Source organism: Camelus dromedarius, chromosome 1 (genome assembly GCF_036321535.1).
Source record: "Camelus dromedarius isolate mCamDro1 chromosome 1, mCamDro1.pat, whole genome shotgun sequence".
Classification (NCBI taxonomy): Eukaryota; Metazoa; Chordata; class Mammalia; order Artiodactyla; family Camelidae; genus Camelus; species Camelus dromedarius.
The window spans coordinates 45,877,155-45,902,570 of NC_087436.1; the positions used below are offsets into that span (position 1 = coordinate 45,877,155).

Sequence of the window (25,416 nt, forward strand, 5' to 3'; positions counted from 1 at the left end):
ATAAGAAGTTAAAAATCAACCAGAGATGTGAAAGTAGCCAGAAACTCTACGTAGAAAAACCACACACCTAAATTGATTCTGATGGTCTAAAAATGCAATCTTACCTAAGCAGTTTCCTTTCCATCTTCTCCAAGTGCTCATTCTGAGTGCCGAGTAATCATACATCTATCTACAAAGATCACTTGAAAATCTCTCTCCCTGATTGTTATAGTCTGAATGTTTGTGTCCACCCTGTGAAAATTAAAAAAGGGAAATCTCACTAAAGTGGGAAGTCAGAAGGGCAAGCTCTCACACACATACCACTCCATATATCAATCAATAGTACAGATCCCAACAGGAAAAGACTACTTTACATTTCCAGCAGGAAATGACACTACTTTACTACTGCCAGCAGGAGGGAAAAGATTTTTTTCTTGCGGTGCAACAGCTGAGCCAATGAGAGACTGTCACAACTCAGCCAATGAAAAGCTACTATACTTCAAACCCTTAGTTTCCTCCAATGGACTTTTTGTTTATAACAGCTCCTCCCAACCTCCCCTTCTCTCCTATAAAAGAGTTTCCTTTCCTTTGCTTGCATGTGGACTTGCATATGGTTGGCCATAGAAGCATGTCCTGAATTGAAATTCTTTGCTTTTTCTGAATAAACCTGTTTTGCTGGTCACATAACTGGCTGTTTTCTTGTTTTAGGTTAACTTCTCAAAATTTATATGTTGAAACCCTAATGCCCAGTGTGATGGTTTTAGGAATCTGGGGTCTTTGGGAGGTGTTTAGGTCACAAGGTTGGAACCTTCATGAATGGGACTTGTATTCTTATAAAAGAGACCCTAGAGATCCCACACCTCTTCCACCATATGAGAATATAGCAAAAAGTTAGCAGTCTACAACCCCGAAGAGGGCTTTCTCCATAATCCCACCATGCTGGCTTGAACTTCCAGCCTCCAGCACTGTGAGAAATAAGCTTCTATTGTTTATAAGCCACCCAGTCTATGGTATTTTGTTATAGCAGCCCAAACAGACTAAGACACTGATCAAATTTGTGTGATAATAGACCTCTCCAAGCAAAGAGTCATTACCTTCAACAAATCATGGAACCAGCCCTTGTTCATAGTTTATGCAGCCATTTCTTGTCATTCACTTCATCCCCAGCTGGAAAGCTATTCAGCCATTGATTTTTTTTTTTTAAAGGCAGAGGCTGGAACTTAGCACTTATTTCCCCTTAATATGAGCCCCTTTTAGAAACTAACTTTCCAGCCTTAGCACTAGGCAGAGATTGATCATTATGGTTGGGATTATTTCACCACGTGGCATTTATTTTCAGCACAATAACACTGCTGAGACCATTTAGTGAGACACTGGAAAAGACTGAAAATTAGAAACTGCCCTTGATCATCTGTATTTTGTTGATTCTGTGTTATTTCACACAACCCAAAGGATTGCATAATATCTTCATTTCCAAGCATTCTGAGTTAATGTGTTTCATTAAACCCAATAAATTGTTCTTCCTTACTTCATTAGTACCATTACATACCATGATGTCCATGTACAGTGAAGGAACCACTGGGGTTTTAGAAGGTGTATCTAAGTGATTATGCTTATAAGTGTACTGGGAAGCTCTCTATAGAAAACGCAGCCTGGGTTCAGCCACCCAGAAGTTCCCCTTCCAGGAGCGTTTATATCACTTAGACAAGAATCAGCACAGAAACAACATATTTTATATTTTTGTAATTTATTTTGATAATTTTGACAATAATTTCTTTCCCCAGTTCCTCTTCCTATTTTTTCTTCCTCGGAATACAATTGTGTTTTGTCCCCAGTATTCCACAGAAATGTCTCTTGTGAAGTTATTAAATACACTGATCAATATCCTGTCCTCATCTTCTCCCACCCCGCTGAATTGATGGTTCTTTCTTAGACACTCGGAAATATAACACTTGCCTGCTGCACATGGTTGCTCCTTCATAGTCTTTTACTGATTCTTAGTTACCTGACCTCCTACAACTTACACCTTGTTTCTACTTCTCTTTACACACTCACTTTTCAGAGGCCCTCCTCTAGTCCCATGGCTTTACAAGCGATTTCTGTGCTGGTGACTTCCAAATTTATTTCTAGCTCTTATCCCACTTCTGAACTACACATTCAGAATAACTTCTCAAACATGGTGTGTCTGAAATTAATCTTCTAAATTTTCCCTGAAATCTGCTCCTTTTGGAATCCTCCCCATTTTAGTTAGTAAGGACTCTTTATCCTTCCAATTGCTTAAGCCAAAACCTCTACGTCATGCTTGATTCTTTGCTTTCCCTTATACACCATAGTCAATCCACTGATAAATCCTGTTGGCTCTGGCATCAAGTTATAGCTAGAATATGACCACTTTCCACATCTCCACTGCTTCCTTCAGAGAGTTTCCTTGAAGAATTGAAAGAATCTGAAGATTTGAAAGAACCAAGCCTGGTTTAAGGGTTCCGGTGGTGGATGTAGGTGGAATCTCAGAGGTACTCTAATCCAACATCCACGCTTTAAAGATGAGAAAACCAAAGTTTCAGAAAGCTTAAAAAAATAGATATTATATTTTCTTTTCTGAATGTGTTGAAATTTGCAGCCCAAAAATTAAGAAGAAAATCTCTGGCATCTTGTGAGAGCAGAAAGAAGCCTTGATTTGACTGGATACTGTCACATGGCTTCTCTGCTGGCACCTCAACTCCTTTACTGTAAAAACGATAATACCTCCCAAGCATGTTTCTCCTCTTCCTCCACTGTGGTGTGACTTGATTACAGCCCAAGGGTGCCTGCCTGAGCACCTGAGGGCAAACTAAAGCCATTTCATTCTCCACTAACCCAGCCTGTGGTTAGGCTACATCTGTCTGGGGAGAGAGAGACACCTTTTTTCTGTTTTTAACTCATCCAAAGGCTGTATTACTGAAAAGCAGTGTTTGAATGTGAGATATCCAGTACTTGAAATGCCTGGCACAGAGTAACCTCTTAATAAAGAAGGATATAATTCTAATGAGATCTGCACTGCACATTTTGTGGGGGCAGGGATCAAATCATTTTATTGAGGGGCTTCCAGGTAGGGTCGAGAGGGGCTGGAAGGACAATTAGACCCCGTGTCCTCATTCTGGCAGGGATCTCTCCAGCTTCACAGTTGCTGGAAAAAGGGGGGGGGGGGGGTTTACTGCAAATTTTTTCTAAACCCATGAAGCTCACTGCAAACACAAAACGCCAAACTAAAATTTACCAGTAATTCTTATAGAAAAGACATATCTATTCTCAACACTTGCAATATTGCCCTGGATCATACAGTAAAATTCTTGGTGACTGCCGGGATATTATGATTACCAGATATTTATAGCGCTGGTAAAAATTACTGCAGTTATTTTTTAAGGATTCTGCTCAGCACTGGGAAAAAATACAGAGAAATGTCACTGTAGCTATCAAGTTACAAAATATCTTGAGTAGGAAAACGGATTTCCTCCCCCGCCCAAACTGCATTCAAGTGCAGAGTACTACTTCTCCCTTACCAGGGAAGAACTCATGATTTTTATTGTCAAACCATTTTCTTCTTCAAAATTTCTAAATCAGCATCTAGCTCATCCTTCTCAGCCAGGCACCGCCATGGCCTTGGGTTGACATGTTCCAGCTCCCTGATTCTCCAACCGCGGCCACCTCAGTTGAAGAGGACCAGGCGAGGAGGTGAGATGTGGATTCAGCTCACATATCAGGCAGAATCACGATTCCAAACCAGCAATTCAGGGGACCCCTCGCAGCGCTCTCTGTAAGGGGCTGCGGGAGCTCATTTCTCTCAGACATTGTCTGCATCCAGAAAAGCTTGTCCCTGTAAGTGGCTGGGCTGCACCCGACAGGTCAGATGAGGTCACGGGGTGTCGCCACCTGGCGGCACGCTGTAACTACCCAGGGAGATTTAAAAAATACCCCTGCCCACTGACACCAGGACGAACTTAATTAGCCTCCCTGGGGTATTGGGCTGGGCAAGGGTATTCAGTTAGTACAATCATCTCCTCAGGTAGTACTAACGCGGGCCAGGTGGGACAGCCTCTGCGGCACGCCGAGACTACCACGTGGGCGCGGTGGTCGCCGCGGCCGCTCCGCGTTCCCGCCTCCCGCGCGCCTCTGACGCACCACGCTCCGGCGCAGGCGCACAGGGGAGCGGCCGGCTCAGGTGAGCGCGTGCGCCGCGCGGAGCATCGCGGCGACTGCACAGTCGGCTCCCGGAGCTCACTGCAGGCGGCGAGGGCCCGCCTCCCAGCGGGGCAGGAGGCGTGGGCATGGAACCGGCCGCCGCCTCCGAGTCCCGGGCCCGCGCCGCTGCCTAGGGCGTCCCGAGGGCTCCGTGGGGGTGCGGCCGTCACGCGGCTCCGGGGACCCGTGAGGCCCGGCGCGGCCGGGCGCTGCTCGGATGGCCGCGCTCCCGCGGCCTGCGCTCACCCTCCTCCTCCTCCTCCTCCTGACCGCCGCTTTCACGTGCCAGGAGCAGGCCCAGACCACCGACTGGAGGGCCACCCTGAAGACCATCCGGAACGGCGTCCACAAGATAGACACGTACCTAAACGCCGCCTTGGACCTCCTGGGAGGCGAGGACGGGCTCTGCCAGCACAAGTGCAGTGACGGTAAGAGGGAACCCAGGCCCTGCGAGGCCCGTGCTTTCAGCGCTGTTGGGGGGACCGAGGGTCATGGAGGCGTAGGTGCCGGGCAGACCTTGGCCGTGTCCTCTGGCCGTGGGAAAACTTAACCACTGCCAGAATCTTGCTTACAGGTTCTCACCACTATTGTTAGAACGTGGCAGATCACCTGAGAGTGTACTCTCCGTTGTTGTTCATTGCTTCTGAATTACGGTTTGGTTTTTTTTTTTTTTTGCAATTGCAGGAAAGTTGCCCAAGAACTTAGTGACATACGTGTATTATGGGGATGAAGTGAAACAGATTGGTTTTAACTCTGTGTTTTAGCTCCTTTAAATTACTCAGCTGAACATGCAAAACATACCGAGAATTTTAAAGTCATGCTCTTTTAACTTAAGAATTGGTTTAAACATTCTTTTTTTCCTGCAAAGCTACAGAAAATAAATTGCGACCTTTGTATAGACTTTTGGTGTACTCTGTTGTTGAGAAAGAGTTCTGATAACTCTTCAAGAAAATGATTCTATCAATACTTGATAGGAATTGTTTTCTCCCAGATACCAGTGATGCTGCCTCCTTATGGTTAGTTGCTATTAATATTATTATTTTGATTTAGTTTTTTTTATAGTTTTTGACTTTGATTCTGTTTGAATCTGAGAACTTGTTCAGTGGCATTGTTGGTAATAATCACTCAGTATTTCAGGCAGAGATCTTTCTTTTGAAACAGTTGACTTTTTTGAATGCTTAAATGTAATAATTCAGATAAAGTACTTGGACTTCTTGAAATTCAAAATAGTACTTGGGAGGTCATGTTTCCAATAAAAGTGGACAAAGCCTGGGCCTAGTTAATTTAATACTTGGCAGCTCAAAATAATAGGGAACTTAATGACTTTAATGGTAAAACCAGATTGTATGTAGGTGAATTTAAAAGGAACCTATGTCATGTAAAACTGTGATGCAGCCTGCTGCCTGTAATTCTTATAATAATTTCTAGTTTTCTGTTATTGGAAGGAAAAAATGAGCTATATGTTGTATGCAATGAAGTGCTAAATATCATTCCTTCTTAAAATTGTGCCTAAATGTTACCACCGGTATTCAATCAGGAAGGATGTTTTTGTCCTTGTGGAACTTATTAGGAGGCATAAGTGAATAACTTGAAGATGAAATGGTTGCCTTTCCTGAGGCAGATGCCATAGTTTTACTTAGTCATCCCCATTCATTAAACAAATATTTGAGTGCCTGTTATGTGTCAGGTGTTCCTACCAACTGGAGACTTGGCAGTGAACAAAACAGACAAAATTCCTGTCCATGGAGCTTACATTCTGGTGGGGAGAGACAGCAAATTGAAGAACAAGTAAAATTAGCCACGTCTGCAGTGTGTGTGGGTCTGAAGTGTGCCAGTGGCTTCTCAGTAAAGCAGGGGAAACAGCCGTGGCAGTGTTGGGAGGCAGGTTACTCTTTTAAATAGGTTGTTCAGGGAAGGCCTCACGGATAAGATAATACCTTAGAAGAAATCTGAAATGGTGAAGGTGATACTGTGATGATCTAGGGGAAGAACAGTCCAGGCCGAGGGAACGGTGAGTGTAAAGGTCCCGAGGAGAAAGGCCAGTTGAGGATGACTCTGAAGGGTTTGGCCTGAGCCAAAAGAAGAATGTAGTTGCCATTTACCAAGACAGGAAAGACTTGGATAATAAATTCATTATGAGCTAAGGGTTCTAGAGTTTATTTAGATTTAACATATCTCTGAATTATCTCTAAATGAATGGATACTATTTTTGTTAGAAAGGCCATTTTAATCTTTCCTTTTGCTTAATCCTCTTCTCTTCCACAAGCCTTACTAAATTTACTGTTTGGAGTTTTGAGCAAGGTCTCCAGCATAAAACACAAATGAACTTGAGAATTTAGGAGATGATGTGCTTCGGTGAAAATGTTGCTGTGGCTTAGTACGTACTGTCTGCTCATAGGACTGTGGTTTAAGTCACCATGGTTGATCATTCCAACATACAGAAAATTGTTCTTTAATTACCATTGCTTGAGAAGTGTCCCTGGAACACTGTTTCAGCCTTTCCTAGATTTTGAAATGTAAGTGACCAAATCAGAACCAAACAGAAACAGACAAATCCCCAAACTAGAGGAGCATAGTGATTAAAGGGTGTTTAATAGTTGCAGTAAAGAGGTCAAAGGAGTCTTAAAAAAGAAAAAAAGACTTAATGGTAAAGAGAGGTGTTGGATTAAAGGACACAGACATGTTGCATTCAGTTATCTTTGCTCTATCGAGGGATCAGCATTATGGAGACTTGCTCTCTCTGACCATCCTCCCTAGGGCAGGAACAAGGCTTTATTGAGAGTGACATAAAGTTATTTAGGGGAACAAATTTGATGGTCACTACTTTCTTCTTAGCTTTTTTCTCCCTGACAGAGAAAGTTTGAGGAAGAAAACTTTCTGATTTCTTTTGAAAAATAGAAGACAAAATTGACTTGTAAAATGTTTTTGGAATTAAGAAGAAGTCAATTCATTCAATGATGGAAGTCTTAACAGGATCCCTTTGGCTGCTGTGCTGAGAATAAAAAGAGTCATGGGAGGTGGGGGAGCAAGAATGGAGGGAGAGTGACAGGTGCAGGAATTCACACAAAAAATGGTGGTGGTTTTGTCCAAGTTGGTAGCGATAAAAGTGGTGAGAAGTGTTTGGATTTGGGATATATTTAGGAGGAAGAGCCTAAAGGATTTGCTGATGGCTTAGAAGGAGGGTGTGCATTAGAGTAAAAAATGATTCCAAAGTTTTTAACCTAAATAATTGGAAGGATGGAGCTGCCATTAACTGAAATGAGGGAGATCATGGAAAAAACAGCTTTTGACTTGTTAGGAAAAGTAATAGCATATTTGTATGCTTTTGAAAATGATTCAGTGGCTAGTAAAAACACTGATGAGGGAGAAAGGAAGGAGAATTATTTTAGTTATATCCTTAGGTAAGTGAGAGGAGTGTCCTTAGGTAAGTTCCAGTAATAAATAGAGAGGTTGGCCAAGAGCACAGATAACATATCCCTGTTAAGAGGAACAAAGGTAGAGGATATGGGCACAGAGGCCATTAGGTGGGTAATGTTCAAGTTCTCTTCTGATTGCCGTGGTTTTCTCAGTAAAGTAGGAATCAAGGTTATCACCTGAGAGGGAAGACAGGAGTTGAAGACTGGAGGAAAATGGGAACGTGAATGTACTAAAAAAAAAAACAAAAAAAACCAAAAAAACGAAGTAGCATAAGGGCCCTTTGGCGATCAATAATCAGGAATTTAAAGCCTCATGGGAAAGCAGGTTGGAATTCTATACTGCGTCTCCTACAGAACTCAGTGCTAAGATCTTTCTGTGACTCAGCAGCCTTCCCCTTTTGCTTCTCATCTGTTTCAGTGTCTTTCAGGTGAAAGAAATTGCTGTTTGGAAGTATTTACATCAAATTAAGACAGATATGTAGAAAAGAGCTGTCATTGTCTCAGTCCAGGTGACTCTTTAGATTTTGACTGCCCATACAGATAATAACACATAAAGCATCAAGAGAAGAGCAGTTGCTTAAATCAAAAAGTGAAATCAGTAATATTTCCATGTAGTCATGCATAGTGGATTTGGTTTGTTTTTAAAATTCTTTTTCCCAATCTCATTTTTTTCTTAGCTTTCTGTATATCTGTTTACAAATTTTAGGAGACAGTGGCCCGGACACATGGATTTTGGGTTTGACTCTGATGTTGTTTCTTCTATTACTGAGTTTTTGCTTGCTTGTGTATTAGTCTGCTCAGGCTGCTATAACAAAATACCATACACTAGGTTATTTAAACAACAAGAATTTATTTCTTACAGTTCTGAAGGCTGGAAAGCCCAAGATCAAGGTTTGACCAACACTTTCCTATAGTGAGGGCTCTCTTCCTGGCCTGCAGACAGCTGTCTTCTTACATGGTGAGGGGAGGGGAATTCGGGGAGAACAAGTTCTCTGGTACCTCTTCTTATAAAGGTACTGATCCCATCATGAGGGCCCTACCCTTGTGACCTCACCTAAGCCTAATTACTGGCCTCATCACCAAATACATCGAGACTTAGGGCTTCAGTGTATGAATTTTGGGGGGACATGGTTCAATTCATAGCACTTTGTAAAAACTTGCACCAATAGAAGTGCTAATTTTTCAATGTTCTGCAGCTTATAACACCATTTACAATGACATTTAAAATGATATTAATACATTTGTAATCTTGTATCCATATCAACTTAATCTTTAACAAAAAACTTTCTATTTAACTTGTTCAGAAATAATTATTTCAAAATACAGGTGAATTTGAAACACATTATTTTATTCTTTTTATTTATTTATTTACTTTAGAGAACCTATCTTTTTTTTAACTGGAATACAGTCAGTTACAATGTGTCAACTTCTGGTGTACAGCACAATGTCCCAGTCATGCATGTACATACATATATTCTTTTTCATTAAAGGTTACTGCAAGATACTGAATATAGTTCCCTGTGCTATAGAGAAGAAACCTTTTTTAAAATCTATTTTTGTATATAGTGGTATAGTTCCCTGTGCTATAGGAAAGAAACCTTTTTTAAAATCTATTTTTATATATAGTGGCTAACATTTGCAAATCTCAAACTCCCAAATTTATCCCTTCCCACCTCTTTCCCCAGTAACCATAAGATTGTTCACTGTGTCTGTGAGTTTGTTTTGCAGATGAGTTCAGTGTCCTTTTTTTCTTTTCTTAAATTCCACATATAAGTGATATCATATGGTATTTTTCTTTCTATTTCTGGCTTACTTCACTTAGAATGACGATCTCTGAGTCTATCCATGTTGCTGCAAATGGCATTGTTTTATTCTTTTTTATGACTGAGCAGTATTCCATTGTATAAATATACCACAACTTCTTTATCCAGTCATCTGTCGATGGACATTTAGGTTGCTTCCATGTCTTGGCTAGTGTAACTAGTGCTGATGTGAACATGGGGTGCAACATCTTTTTGAATTAGAGTTCCTTCCCAGATATATGCCCAGGAGTGGGATTGTTGGATCATATGGTAAGCCTATTTTTTAGTTTTTTGAGGAATCTCCATACTGTTTTCATAATGGCTCAACTAAAACAGTTTAAAATATTTCAGGAAACTACTCCATTTTCTGTGTTCCTCCCTCAACTCCCCCATGGGTAGAGAATATTTTAATCTCAGCAAGGAATGTTTCTCATCCTGTAAGTTCCTGGAAGGTGCCTGCTTTGTGCCAGGCATCTTCTAAGTGAGCAAGACAAAATTCCTGTCTTCATAGAAACTGACTAATTATGTTAGTTTGGTTAATAAATGTTAGAAGAATAAAACCAGCCAAGGGTGTATGGACTGGATATGGAAGGGAAGGGGCACTATATTAGATGGAGTGAGCAGGGAAGGCCTCTGGGGAACTGATATTAGTAGGTTCCTTCAAAAGAAACAGAAAACAAACACGTGGCCCTTTTGCCACTTACACTAGGGAGCCAGTTTTACCAGCATTTATTTCATGGTGTTATTAACCCAGTATTTCAAGTACAGTTGATCTTGGTTTTTTGTTACTTCATTTTATCAGCTTCTGTCTTAGGACAGCTATAAGCACTGGCCCTGTTTGAGACTAGTGCTTCTTCCATCCTCGTGCCTCCATTTTCGCTTTTGCCAGCTGATTTTCTCTGTGCTATCTCTGTTCCTCCTTATTCTCCTGCAGTGGGCATGTTTTGTATTTCCTGTCTTCATTTGCTTCATATCATTCTCATTCAAAGATAATTATCTTCCACAAAATGAGAAAATATATAGATATATTAATACATGCACACACACACCACTATCATTACACACATCAAAATGTTCAAAAGTGTTTTTATAGACTCGAAATCAAAGAAACTCCGTGGATTTGTATAAAGTACAGAGGGAAGGGAAATAGAAGTGCTACTATGTATGAAATACAGCATTGAGAGAAATCGCTTTCTTATTAGAAAGAAAAAATGCAGACACTTGAGAAGAGGAGATTAGAAATCCACATACCTTTAAAACTCAATGTCTGTATGAATTGTCTGAGAGTGATAATCTTTGATCTTCTTGGAAAACGGATGGGTGGCAGCAATGGAGACTGGCAGGGGGAAGGTACAGGGTATCCAAAAAGTTCAAAACAGGGTGAACAGTTTGTTAGTTACATTTTAAATATGTGTTGCTTCAACCTCCAGACACCTTTTAAGGTGATATACTTCTAAGTTTAAAGCAAAAAGTCTGATTGTTAACCTAAAAAAAATGTACAGTAAATACACTACTTTTCCTGTGTCCAGACCTTTTGAACACTCTTTGACATATTTATTGTACTTTTTTCAGATTATAAATTTGACCTTCTTAATATCTCATGCTAGATGAGTTTCTGAACGTATTAGGCAGTTGATTGTTAAAACTCTTGACAAGAGAGAGTTTTGTGATGAAGCTTCAAGGAACTTGAATGGCTTCCCTGAGGATATAATGTTGATCCAGCCTCCCTACCTTTCAGTGAAGAGGTTTCTAGTGTGGTAGGGCAAAGAAAACTGAAGATCAAATGCCCGGTTTCTCTTTGCTACTGGGAAAAGGAAAATAAGAATTGCCGCAGTTCTTAGTCACCTGAAAAAAAGATTTTTGACGAGAGACAAAAAACATGATATAAACAAGATTTTTGTTAGTGAAGTAAAAAAAGTAGTGAAAGATTGTACACTCCTGAGAGTTGGGAGTGAGCCAATCCAAGAGAGGAAAAATGGTGCTGCTTCCTCCTTCCTCCTGTTTTTATATCCTGGTTTTGTGATTGATTGATTGATCGGTTGACAACTCAAGTTCCCTGTGTTCTGGTTGATTAACAGCTCAGGTTCCTTGTGTTCTGGATTGTTCTTTCCTCTTCTTCTCCCCCTGCCCAGTACTCACTTCTATCTAAACTACGTGACATTTTGATACTCCCATCAGAAGTGTAAGCTGGATAAAACTTGATGTAGATGGGGAGAGAGTATAGCTTGATGGTAGAGCACGTGCTTAGCGTGCACAAGGTCCTGGGTTCAATCCCCAGCACTGCCATTAAAATAAATAAATAAACCTAATTACCTTCCCCTTCACTCCCACCCCCCCAAAAAAAACAATAAATGAAACTTGATGTAGATGAAGTCACAGCTGGCTAAGTAGTCTACCCAAAGATTTGGACTAATGATGTTATGGCTGCTTGTAGAGAGGACATCCTTAGCAGGGTGTTGCCGACCTCTGTCCTGGTTAGTATCAATGTCTCAAGTTTGTGAATATCTGGGCATAACTAGTAACACTGGGTGAATACCTCTAGGTTTAAAATGTGTTGAACAATCCTGACAGATGAACTAAAACTAATGAGATAGAATTTTATAATCTAGTATTTAGACTTAAAAACTAAATGGCAGAAGTGCTGAGTAGATGTTAAAAAGTTCATTTTAGAAAGGACTGATGGTTTTTTCCTACTGTCTAATGTATCTTAGCGCTGAGACATAGCTGAAACCTATACTGACTATCTTGGGCTGTATTAGTACCAGTACTTTACCCAGACCAAAGTAGGCCCATTGTTCCTAATGGTGTTCACTTTGGGGTGCCATGTTCTGGATGTGACAGACTGGAAGTGATCAGTCTTTGGAAGCTAATAAATGCTCACCAAACTCAGAAGAGACTGAAGGGTAAACAGCAGTACCACTTTATTTATCATGAGTATTATAACTGCCATGGAGATTAGCCTTCCAATTTTCTTTTCATTCATTCAGCAGCAAATATTTATTGAAAACCTAACCATATGCCAGACACTGTCCTATGCATTGGGGGTACAAAACAGACAAAAATTACTGCCCTTAAAGAATTTATATTTTAGTATGGAGAGACAGATAAAAAAATAAGTAGGTTGGGATGTAATATGTTAGAAGGTCATGTGTGCTATAAATGATGTGGTCAGAAAAGGCATTGCTAGAAGATGAAGGAGTGAGTATGTAGATGTCAGGACGAAGAGTGTCTACCTAGAGGAAGAGCAGGTTCTGTGGCACTGAGGCAAGAGCAGACCTGTAGTGTCTGTGGAATGGCAGAGAGGTCAGATGGAATGGAGTGAGGAAGGAAGAAGAGGAGACAGAGTAGTAAGATGAGGTCAGAGAAGTCCTGGGATTGGGGGCAGATTATATAGGGCTTATAGGCACTAAACGGACTTTGACTTTTATTCTGAATAAAATGAGAAGCCATTGGAGGGGTTTTTGCAGAGGAAGGATTTGATCCAACATGTATTTTGATAGGCTTACTCAAGTTCAGTGTTGAGCTTGGACTGTAACTGGAGGTGGCGTTGGGTGGGGAAACCAAAGCAGGGAGACTGCTTAGGTTATGGCAATAATCTGTGGAGGCTTAGAGCAGGATGGCAGCACTGGAGGTGGTGAGAAGTGGTTAGAGTCTGAATATTTTGAAGGTAGAGTCAGCGGGACATGCTGTTGAGTTGGATGTGGGGTATAAGGGAATGGGAGAGCTAAAGATGGCTGAGGTTTTTTTCCCTGAGCACCTGGAAGGATGGAGTTGCTGTTGCCTAGGAAGAGGGAACTGTGGATGGAGCAGCTTTGGGGGTGAACGGAGGGACATCTTAAGTTTGAGATGCCCGTTAGATACTAAAGTATCTATATATCATATCTATATGACTATCCTCTCTCTGTAGCCCTTTGAAGTGGAAAGCCAACTCATGAAGAGTTTTCCTAAGAGTGAAGGACTGAAAGCAGGAGTTGAAGGATCACAGTGACTTATCTGTGATCTTCATCTTCCAGCGGCCCAGAAACAACCCTCCTTTTGGGCAGTGCTAGAGAAACTTGTCATTGGCACCTCTTTTCTAGATCCATCATAACCATTCCCTTTTGTACAGTCGTTCTTCAGACTGGGTAGAGCAGGTTATAGCTTTGTGTCTCCACGGGGTTGTGCTCTCTTGAGGCTGTACTGGGTCACCTCAGTTGAGCATGTGAGTCTTAGCAACTTAAATCATTTTTAGGTCATTACTTTGAGTGGGTTACTTATTTTGATGGCTGATTTCTGGAAGGGTTGCTTTTTTTCTCCTCATTTTATGGTTGGAGGGTAAACTTACCTTTATGTTTCCTAGTAATGCTAATTGAATGAAAGCTGGTAGAATACTTTGTGTCTCTCCTAAGGATCCGACTCCGGGTGATATTTGGAATAATTGGGGATATTCTATTGGTAGAAGTAAAGATAGATGGTAGTCCCAGACGTTGGAAAGGATCATCATGTAAAATAAAGAATTGGCTTGTTCTGTATTCCCCAGGGGTGCAGAGGATTACTTACAGGTAGAATTTACAAGAAAAAGAGAAGAACTTAAACGGTTAGTGCCATTCCATAATGGAACAGGCTATTTCTTAACACTGTAGGAGGATTGTGGGGAAATTCAGACTGTTTGGTATATTGAGGTGATTTCTATATTACATGAGGAGAGAGATTTCTGAGATACCTTCCAGCATTTAAGATTGCTTTAATAATGTCATCTTTCTCCTTGTTTTTGAACCATTGGTGCTGTTAAGGAGAGTATAACTGGAGTAATAAAGTTTACCAAGCTATCTTTATTCCTTGCCTTTTCCCTTGGCTGGCAGAGGAGTATGTTTGTGCAGTGGTTGGTTGGATCTGGGTAGAATGTGTGGTCCTGTAATGTCTTACAATGGTATTAAGGTAATTAAATGATCAGATGACTTTGTTTTCCTTAGCGTTAGGCTCTAGTTAATGGTTATTGAGGCTTGTGTGCAGTGGAACATTGTGAGATTAGGAAGATACAGTTCTTGCCCTATAGGTTTTAATCTAAAAATGTAAGTGTTAGAATGTACAGGAAAATAGGGTAGATTTATCTTTCATACTGTGGACCCAGTTTGGCATGTAAACTCTGAAATCAACAGAAGTCCAGAGTAAGCTTTTATATGTTTGTATGGTGTAGGCTTACGGATATAATGACATTTTATGAACCACCATAGCATTTTAGGAACTGCCATATACGTATATACATTTGTATGTTTTATTATAGAAGTAAAAATGATTTAGTAGACAAATTAGCATTCTTAATGCTTATTCTAATAAACATATATTTACTTTTGTCAGCATAGAAATAGTAAATATTTTCAAGGCTAGTCTAGCACATTGTAGACCTTTTTGTGCATGTATTTTCTATCATATTTGAAAATTAATTATACCATTTATATTTTTATAGGATCTAAGCCTTTCCCACGTTACGGATATAAACCTTCCCCGCCAAATGGATGTGGCTCCCCACTATTTGGTGTTCATGTAAATATTATTTTCTGTTTGATAAATTTTATGATTGGTACGTAATACTCTTGATAATGCAAGACATCAATGTGTTCTCAGGGTCACAAATAATTGTGCTTGTTGTAATAGTTATCAGGCTTATTATATTCTTTAATAGCTAAAACACATTTAATGAGTTCTAATGAAACTAAATGGAGTAAAAGTCATTTTTTTTAATATTGTAGTTGTTAATACCACTTAAATGACATTTCCTCACGTCACAAACATGATTGAAAAGTTTGGGGTATAGAAGTTAATACTACTTAGGATGAAAATGTATAGATAAAGTGTAATATTTTCTGTATTAAAACTGGGTTCAATTGGATAGCTGTGTGTTTGTTGTGGGGGAGGCTGAATCTGAGCCAGTAGTTTGGGGAAAAAAATATTTTATGAAAGTGATTCCTACACAATGTTGTAAAATGATTATAAATCAATAAAAAATGTTAAAAAAAGTGATTCCTAGACACAAGGGTTTTGCATATAAAGTTACTTAAAATAATTAAAGATAAGTTACAGATTCGAAGGAATAGTATCTTTATGGAATGGATGAACTTGTAAAGATTAAACCACAAAAAAAAATTGAGTTGTAGAAGTGTAAAAGTTGTCAGTGACATTTCATATATAGTACATTTTGTGGGGGGAGGAGGCATAAAATACTTAGGAATATCCCAAAATTGTACTTGCCTAGTCCCTGGAGAAATCTTTTAAAGGTCTTAGCTTTATCTTTCTGTTTTTAAAACTATGTTTTAGACACTTGGAAGCTGTGTTTCTTTACCAGCCAAAGACTGAATATTCTAACATTGCAAAATAGGGAGCTTTGAGGCATGGCTAAGAGGGAGACGATGGAGTGACATGGGTGGGTGCAGGTGAGAGTAATGGAGAGATGTTTAACCTGGAAAACATTTGTAGGCAGAAACTAACTTTGAAAATTATCTGTACAACAATCATTGTCTTTGATTTCTAAGTCTCTTTGAATTCACTACTTCAGAGAAGGTTTGAATTTCATCAACAATCATCCATCCAAATGCCTCTTTCAGCTGAACATTGGCATCCCTTCCCTGACAAAGTGCTGCAACCAACACGACAGGTGCTATGAGACCTGCGGCAAAAGCAAAAACGACTGTGATGAGGAGTTCCAGTCTTGCCTCTCCAAGATCTGCCGAGATGTGCAGAAAACACTAGGACTAGCTCAGCATGTTCAGGGTAAGGCTGATTCGGTGGGATGGGGATGAGTGCGATTTGTAAAATTTCAGTGGATGCTTTCTGTGCTAGTACAGGATTTACCAACAGAAATCTTTCTCTGTGTATTACCTTATCTCTTGTGACACAGCCCCTTCACTTTTCTGAGATGAGGAGTCGGTGATTTTGTCATATAAAATGATTTACAGTTATGGAAATAAGTGTTAGGAAACCTTGGGGGAGGGTGTGTGAGGCAGGGAAGAATTCATCTAAGATCTATGCCCTGCCTAAAGTGTGAGACTCTAGATCCAGTGAGTTCTGGAGTGTAGCACATTGGATCTGGAGGAGGAAGTTCTAGAAGATCTGAGTCTTAACTCTGTCTCTTCATATGTATCAGTGTCGGGAAGGTCCCCCAGAACTACCCCCAGGCTCAGTGATTTGCTAAGAGGACTCGCAGGACTCAGCATGTAGTCATACTCACCGTGATGATTGTGGCAGTGAAGGGGTACAGAGCCAAGTCAGCAAAGGGAAAACATGTCTCAGTGTCCTCATTTACAAAATGAGAACGATAATAACCGTCTCATAGAGCTGTCATAAGGGTAAAGTGAAGTATTTGTCGAAATATGAACTGCTGTACAAATACTAGTTGTTAACAAGATTTCTTTACTGACAAACCAAACAATGAACTGAAATTGGAAGAGGAAGGGCAATGAGAAAGGGGTAGGAAAGGAAACTACCATTTTTAAGCACTTCCAATAAGATACTGTGCTAGATGCTTGAGACTTGTTTTCATGGATCTTCACAAAATACCCTAATAGTAGTAGTTGGCATTATACCCATTTTTCAAGGAAGGAAACTGAGGTTCAGAAAGAAGTAACTTGTCCCAAATTACACTCTTTTGACTCTAAAACTTGTATTCTATCTACTTCCTCAAATAGTCTCATAGGTTTTATTCTGAAGTCCTAGTAATAACTAGGAAGTAATAACAAGAAAGAAATCTCTGCTCCAGATGAGGCTTGAACTCACAGCCTCTGAATCCCTTTGAATGCTTGGCTGAAGCATAGATAGATGGATTTCCTCTCTAAGGACATACTAGTGTTGCCAAATGGTGAAACCAGTTTCCTTCAGTCTCCTGTTTAATAATCATAACCTCTGCACTTCTGTGGTTGACTATATTCCTTAATGGCACAGTCTTTTGGAAACCTTTGAAAATGCCAAGCTTTTGTAATGAAAAGTTTCTTTTTTAACATGAATATTAGAAACTATAGTAAGTATTTGGATGTCTAAAAGCCACTCTACGCTATGTCTCTAAGTATAACATATTAAGATAATCTTACCTGGGTATTCCAGGTCTCTTAGAGTTAGAAAAATAATCTGTTATCTTTTTTATAGCCTTTCAAAAAATTTTAAAAACCCTACGAGAAGAAAAACACCTTTGATTCCTTTGTCTCCCCTCCAAAGCTAAATTTGGATATTGATCAAAGAAAGAGACCGGGGTTCATTTACTTTAAGCATCTTAAATGATGTGTTTAAAGTAAAAGCACAAATAAAAAATTGGCCTTAATATTTTGAGGTTTTTCTGTTTTTAACCGTTATTTCTTCTGCACCTAAAAATCATTCCTTAAAATGCAAACTTAAGAGTGCTGTCAGGCATCTCTATTGGTGATAATTTTCAGATAAAAGGAAAATTAACCATGATGAACTGATCAATGCTTTTGAGACTCATTTGTCTAGTACGAAAAGTTGGGTTAACCAGTTGCATGCAAACAAAAGGTAGGGACAGGTAGAGATGCTGAAGCTGAAAGGCTTTGTGTATATAGGCTACTAGTTTGTGAAGGTTTGGGAAGACTTCCACCTAAGATAGATTTAAGTGCCCACCAAGGCTGTGCTTGAGACTCTGCTGAAACATGTGGTATGTGTGAGAGAGAGTGATGCTCTGCAGTTGCCCGGCAGTGATGTCACTCTCTTACCTTGCAGCGTGTGAAACCACAGTGGAGCTCTTGTTTGACAGTGTTATACATTTGGGCTGTAAGCCGTACCTGGACAGCCAACGAGCTGCATGTAGGTGTCGCTACGAAGAAAAGACTGATCTTTAAAGAAGATGCTGACAGGTGGTGACAGCAGATGAGGACAGAAGAACATAACTTTTGACAAGAACTGTTTTTACAGCATAAAGCTGCCTTATTTTTGTGAAGGGATTATTTTAAGACCTTGACACTAAAGCTTCAAACTAAAGAAACAAATGGAGGTTGTCTTCTTGGATGTTGCTGCCTTGGTGTGCCAAATTGTCTTTACCAATCTGAGAAAAGGGTGCATGTTAAGGGGAGAATTTTTTAAAAGAAGGAGTCTGTAACTCAGTTTTCACAACTATATTTACCAAAAAATAAGGTCAAATGTAAAATTTATTATAAGGTATGTTCAACATTATCTTATCTGGAAATACGGGGAAATCTTCACTTATAAGTATGTTTGTTTACTGTAAAATTTAAAATATACGTTTGTTCCTGGAAGGATGTGACTTTATTTTTACTCTGTTTTAATTAACACATAATAGACTTTTTCCATAGCCCGTGAATAAGTCACCCTTCTGTTAATGACAGTAGTTACAAGGACAAGGTTTCCATGTCTGTTTCTCTTTTAAAGTTGGAACCATCTGCTGGGACCTCTTAGGAAGCAAAACTGGGATATCTAGGTATTAATGTAATGTGCCTAGAAGGTGACATGAGCAAAATTCAGAAGCACAGCCATTCCCATTTTATGAGCCACTCACGACAAATTGCCTAATTGGAGAAAAGATGGGTTTAATGAGACAAATGAAAAGTTGTTTAACACACACATCAGAGCATTATATGCTGTTATGCTTTGGTATTTATTCCCTAGTACTTGCTCTTTATAGGGGATTCTGGGATATTTTTAAGACTGTAGACCTTTTACTAGTAGTGGCCTTAATAAAAATTGTTCTTGATATTGTTGGGTTTTTAAAGTCTTTAACTGTGGAGTGAAAAGAGATGGAAAAGCAAGATACAAAACTCTTTTATAGAGCTCTCATTCACTTGAAAATTATTAACAGATGTTTAAGGACAAATTCTGGAACTTCCAGCTGCCTCTGAAAATGTGAGTGTTGAAAGCTTTTCAGTCCCTTGGAAAGCTCAGCTGTGTTCCTCTGTCACTCTTTGCTTGCCACTGGCTTTCCCTACCCCAGGGTCCCAAGCCTTCACATTTGCGTAACCTGCTGCCAAAGTTACTAAGATGAAACTGCTTGGAAAGTCAGAGAAAGACAGCACCAGGAGAAGTGGTTCTTTTTAAATCATTACGGGCAGAACTGGGAGAACGAGAAATATTTTCTGGGAAAAGGGCCACTTTGAAAATATGTCATTGCTGAGAACCCGATAGCTTCGTAAATGGAGATGGTGGCTGCTGTCCTGGTAATAGATGTGTCCTCTGTTAGACAAAGCAACATATCCCTCATAGCTAAGTGAGCAAACTGGGCTCCAGCTGAAATACTTGATCAGGTAACTTGAAACTTATAATAGATTCATGGATTTTCTTGGCAGCGTTGGCTTTCTCAAGAAGACAAAGTCAGAATGTCTTTATAAAATATCTAATTGACGGTCATACATTATGTACAATTATCAGTAAAAGCTGTTTTTTTTTTTAATGTTCCGATTTTAAAAAACTTATCTAGGAATAATTTTAGATTTATAGAAAAGTTGCAAAAATAGTATAGAGGCTTCTTGTATACTCCTTACCCCTAATGTTAGCATTTTACATGGCCATGAAACATTTGTTAAGGCACCAACATTAGTAATTACTATTAACGGAACTCCGGACTTTATTTGGATTGCACTGCTTTTCCCACTAATGGCATTTTTCTTTTCCAGGATCCACTCCAGGATTCCACACTGTAGTTATTGTAGGCCTCTGGTCTGTGGCAATTCCTCCGTCTTCACTTGTTTTTCATAACCTTGACAGGTCTGAGGAGTACTGGTCAGGTGTTTTCCTAGAATGACCCTCACTTTGGGTTAGTCTGATGTTTTCCTCATTTTTGGACTAGAGTTGTGGATTTTTAGGAAGAAAACCACGTAAGTAAAGAGTTCTTCTCATCAAATCATATCAGTAGTTGAATGCTGTCAACTTGATGTTGTGTTAACTCTGGACACTTGGGTAAGGTAGTGTCTTAGTTTTCTCCACTGTGAAGTTACCATTTTTCCCTTTCTGTGCTCCTGTTCCTTGGAAGCTAGTCACCAAGTCCTGTCTCTGGGAAGTGAGGGGTGGGCAAGATTATGTTGTACCTCCTGGAAGGGGGAGTATGTCTAAATGTAGTACTTGAAATTCTTGTCTCCCCCATTTATTATTCAATTATTTGTATCAGTATGGACCAATGTATATTTTATACTGTGGGTAATATTCACACATTTCAGCTTGGCTGTTGGGAGTTACGTCAGGTTTTGCTCCTTTGTCTCTTTGACCCACACCATCCTTTTGACATTTGAGCACCTCTATACTTTCTGAGAAGAAAGCAGGAAAATTGCTTCAGGCTCACCTTGTATTTTCCCAGTAGCAGCTCTAGAATCAGCCTCTTCTCAAAGGTTCCTTTTGTTGTAGAATGGTTTGTAATGGAACTTGGGAGCTAAGATCTGGACATTGCATATGCCTGTTGCTACTTTGATGTCACTGCTTCTAGACCCTCCCAGCAAACAAAGCTAGGAAATATCTGTCTATTAACACATGTACATATCTGTAATTTTTCTGTGTGTGTATATATATATTAAGCTGAATGAGTTCATACTGTCTTTACTTGAATTATATATAACAAGGCATATACTTTTCATTTAAAGATGTGTATACTATAATGTATATACTATACATTTAAGGATGGTGTTTTCCCTATCCGCAGAATACATTAATAAAAAGCAAAAACAAAACAAAACTAGCTTTTAGTAGCTCTTTGCAAGACATATATTGATATTTAAAAATAATAAAACTATATTGCCTTCAAATGGTGCTTGTCTCTTTAAAGTCTTTTGACACACTTCTTCCAGGGACAGGTGTGGCTGTATTCATTTCGTAGGTAGAGAAAGTGAGGCACAAAAAAGCTGTAATGAAGACAGAATTGAAATATGAGAGCAAAAGCAAATTAAACACATCTTGAGCAGGGTTTCCTTCAGTGACCTCCTAGACTAATCTAGACTGGCAAAACTAATTAAAAAGTTGTTTTGTTAGTTTATAACTACCTCTCCCTAAAATGAAAAGGTTGGATTTCTGTCAGTATTTACAGAAACACAAGATTATCAGAAGGTCAAAATGGTCATTATTTTATCCTGGTACAAAACTAGAATAACATCTAACAAAATGAAAACAAGGGAGTCTCTATAAAAACAACTCTTTAGAAGACTGACTTCAGTAACTTTGGGGAGTAGAGTGAAACCTACTTGGTAAGATCCTTCCACATGTACTATGTTGTACTGTTCAAAACTAACAGGTATTGCCTGCAATCTTTTCATTCAAGTCTTATATAACACCTGGCTATAATAATTGGAATAGCCCCTTTAGTTTGCTGTTTTTCCTCACTGAATTGGTACAACCAGTATATGAAAAATAGTTATCAATGAAAATAACTAAAACCGGATCAGCAGTGTCATCTTTGCATACAGGCCACAGTGATGGTACGCTTTCTTGTCTTGGACTTGTTAGATTTCCAGAACATCCTTCGAAGTCTTGCTGACAACTTTACAAACATTTCTTTGTTGGCTGTCAGGTTTTCTTAAGTGTAGGAATTAGAATTATAGAAATTTGGTATTTCTGTGATTCATATAGAAAAAAAACAAGGTTTGGTGGGATAAACACTGAAAAAAAGGCTAAAGTTTAAGTGTTAAAAGAGTTATCTCTGAATTTTATTCCATAAATTTCATTCCTTGGATAGGTAACAGTTGGCTAAGATCTTCAGTTTCAGTAAATTCCATAAAAGTGACTATTCATAATGGCAAGAATCAAGCCATCCTATCAGTTAACTTTTGGTCTTTAGTATATCTTAATTATTTTAATAATATGGATTTGCTTTGGGTTTTTTTTTTTCTTTGAAAAGGAAGAGATTGCTTGGTAGGAGTCTAAGTAGTCTGTGTCTCAGACAGAAGCATGCAGCACAGTCACTGGAGGGCTTGTTAAAATATGCTGCTGGACCCCACCCCCAGTTTCTCATTCAGTAGGTCTGACTCTGCAGGTCTCAAGAGTTTGCATTTCTAGTGTGTTCCCAGATGATGTTCAATCTGCTGCTTCAGAGACCACACTTTGAGAACTGGTCTAGGTAATCTTCAGCTAAAAATAATGTGCTGAAAACTTCCTGTTGGCAGTTACTGTCTCAAAAACGATTGAGTAAATTTGGTCCCCGTTTTACAGAGAAGAATTTGAAGCTGGGAGAGGTTAAATTGCCTTACTTACCAATGTCTCCCAGCTGATAAAATGGTGGAGTCAGGATTAGAACCTCGGCAGCCTGTTTCCCAATCCCAGGTACTTCCCCTCTTTACTGGGATCACCTCAGCTATTGCTTTAAAAGGCAAAAACTAAACATTCATAACTGAAATAAGTATCCTAATGCTTTGCATTTGTCTTAAGGTAGACAAAATCTTACTTTGAAATTACATATTTTGTTGCTATAAAAGCAATACAGTATTCTGAGATAACAAGATACTCAGGGGAAAAAAAAAATTCCTTCCATCAGCTCCTTTTAGATAAATGGTGTTCCGCTTCTATAGAGGGAGTGTTTTCAGGACTCCAGCAGAGAAGAGCCTGAAAACTAGGCGAAAGGCCAGAAAGCGCTGGTGGTCAGATAACGCATTCAAACTGGATGAAGGTCAGAGTACAAAGGCTGAGACCCTGAATCTCATTCAATGAATAAATATTTATTGAGCACCTACTATACACTAAGCAACTGCTCAGAAAGGGGAAACCAAAAGAAGGCAAAGGTCTGCTTTCAGTTAGCCTAAGATGGTGGCAATAAAATAATTTATTGAGCTCTTCATAAGCCAGATAATGTTCTGAGTACAGTAATTTAACTCAATCATCACAACCACCGTATGAGGGAGATTTTTTTTTCCAAGCTGGTGTGATTTTTTTTTTAAACATTTTTTTTATTGAGTTATAGTCATTTTACAATGTTGTGTCAAATTCCAGCGTAGAGTACAATTTTTCAGTTATACATGAACATACATACATTCATTGTCACATTCTCTTTTGCTGTGAGCCCCCATAAGATCCTGTATATATTCCCCTATGCTACACAGTACAATCTTGTTGGTGTGACTATTTTTTTTACTGAATTGTTTTTGAAGCATAGCTGATGTACAGCGTTATATTTTAACAGGTATACAGTATAGTGATTCACAATTTTTGAAGGTTATACTTCATTTATAGTTATTATAAAGTATCAGCTATATTCCCTGTGTTATACAATATATCCTTATAGCTTACTTTTTACGTAATAGTTTCTAGCTTTTAATCCTTTACCCCTATATTGCCCCTCCTCCCTTCCCTCTCCCCACTGGTAACCACTAGTTTGTTCTCTATACCTGCGTGTGAGTCTGCTTCTTTTTTTGTTTTGTTCATTAGTTTGTTGTATTTTTTAAATTCCACATATATCACATAGCATTTGTCCTTCTTTGACTTACTTCACTTAACATAATACCCTCCAAGTCCATCTATGTTGCTGCAAGTAGTAAAGTTTCATTTTTATGGCTAAGTAGTATTCCAGTGTGTGTGTGTGTGTGTGTGTGTGTGTATCACATCATCTTTATCTATTCATCTGTTGATGGATACTTAGGTTGCTTGAATACCTTGGCTATTGTAAATGATGCTGCTTATGAACATTGGGGTGCATGTATCTTTTTGAATTAGTATTTTTGTTTCTTTCAGATATATACCCAGGAGTGGAATTGCTGGGTCACGTTGTAGTTCTATTTTTAGTTTTTTGAGAAACTTCCATACTATTTTCCATAGTGGCTACACCAATTTACATTCCCACCAACAGTGTACAAGGGTCCCTTTTCTCCACATCCTTGCCAACATTTATCATTTGTGGTCTTTTAATGAAAGCCATTTTGACAGGTGTGAGGTGACATTGTGATTTTGATGTGTATTTCCCTGATAATTAGTGATATTGAGCATCTTTTCATATGCCTGTTGACCATCTCCATTTCCTCTTTGGAAAAATTGTGGGAGCCCGTGATTGGGTTAATAAATTGTAACAGACCCCAGCTGCTTGTGACCTTTAGGAAAAACAAATGTGCTTTGCTATCAGGCACTGGTGCATCTGCACTCCTGTCTCCTTGCTGTAAAAAGCAGAGACAATGCCTTGCTTGCATAGTTGAGGTTCTAGCTTAGAGCTGCTTCCAATGGCAAAGCCATTTTGTGTCCCTTGCTATAAACGCAGGACATGGCTTGTTTTAAGCATAGGTCCATAGTTTAGGGTTTACTCTTCTCATTGCAAAGACCTATGCCCTCAGCTATAAACACTGGGCATGATTTCTGCTGTTTAGATAGTCTGTAACCCCCAAGGCAAGGAACTGGCTGGTCTGGTTGTCTGTTTTGTAATCAACATCTTATGTCTGAAGAGTGTACCTTGTTCCCCTCTCCCCATGTCTGTCCTGAAGATTAGTTAAGCCTTTGTACTCATTGTGGATTCTATAATCTCTACCGGGTTCTGTCTTTCCTTAAGCTTCTACATCCCATGACACAACTATTGATGATTTTTCCTTTGATTGTGCATAATAAATGTGGGAGCATTTGAGAGGCTCGTGAAGCTGATCCCTGACTCCCTCTCGCTCTCTTGACTTTCCACAGAGTCTCAATTAATTCATTCTGTCTTAGTGGGACTTCTGCCAGACAGAACCCACAAAAAAATGAGTATTCAGTTCTCCGCATTTTTTAATTGGGTTGTTTGATTTTTGATGTTGACCTGTTTATGCATGTTGGCTATTAACCCCTTATGGGTCATATCATTTGCAAATATCTTCTCCCATTCAGTAGATTGTTTTTTCATTTTGTCAATGGTTTCCTTTGCTGTGCAAAAACTTTTCAGTTTAATTAGGTTCCATTTATTTATTTTTACTTTTGTTTCCTTAGCTTTAGGAGACGAATCAGAAAAAAATATTGGCTGTGATTTATGTCAAAGAGTGTTTGGTGTAACAAGAATGTCCTAATTTCATTCTTTTACAAGTAGCTGTCCAGTTTTCCCAGCACCACTTATTGAAGACTCTTCTCTCCATTGTATATTCTTGCCTCTT

General features: G+C 39.2%; 1 protein-coding gene across 1 annotated transcript; it reads left to right on the plus strand.

Moving 5' to 3' along the window:
• Positions 1–4,199: 4,199 nt before the first annotated feature.
• PLA2G12A (phospholipase A2 group XIIA) lies at positions 4,200–21,068 on the plus strand. Its single transcript, XM_010981078.3, has 4 exons — positions 4,200–4,625; positions 14,862–14,938; positions 15,997–16,162; positions 18,116–21,068. The coding sequence occupies exons 1-4, from the start codon at positions 4,415–4,417 to the stop codon at positions 18,232–18,234; spliced, it is 573 nt and encodes a 190-aa protein (XP_010979380.1). The 5' UTR covers positions 4,200–4,414; the 3' UTR covers positions 18,235–21,068.
• Positions 21,069–25,416: the final 4,348 nt, after the last annotated feature.

Excerpts from the sequence above, each read along its gene's own strand:
- PLA2G12A (XM_010981078.3), top strand. The coding sequence starts at position 4,415 with ATGGCCGCGCTCCCGCGGCCTGCGCTCACCCTCCTCCTCCTCCTCCTC. Across the intron at positions 14,939-15,996 it reads CCCCACTATTTGGTGTTCAT|CTGAACATTGGCATCCCTTC; the intron begins GTAAATATTATT and ends TGCCTCTTTCAG. Across the intron at positions 16,163-18,115 it reads ACTAGCTCAGCATGTTCAGG|CGTGTGAAACCACAGTGGAG; the intron begins GTAAGGCTGATT and ends CTTACCTTGCAG.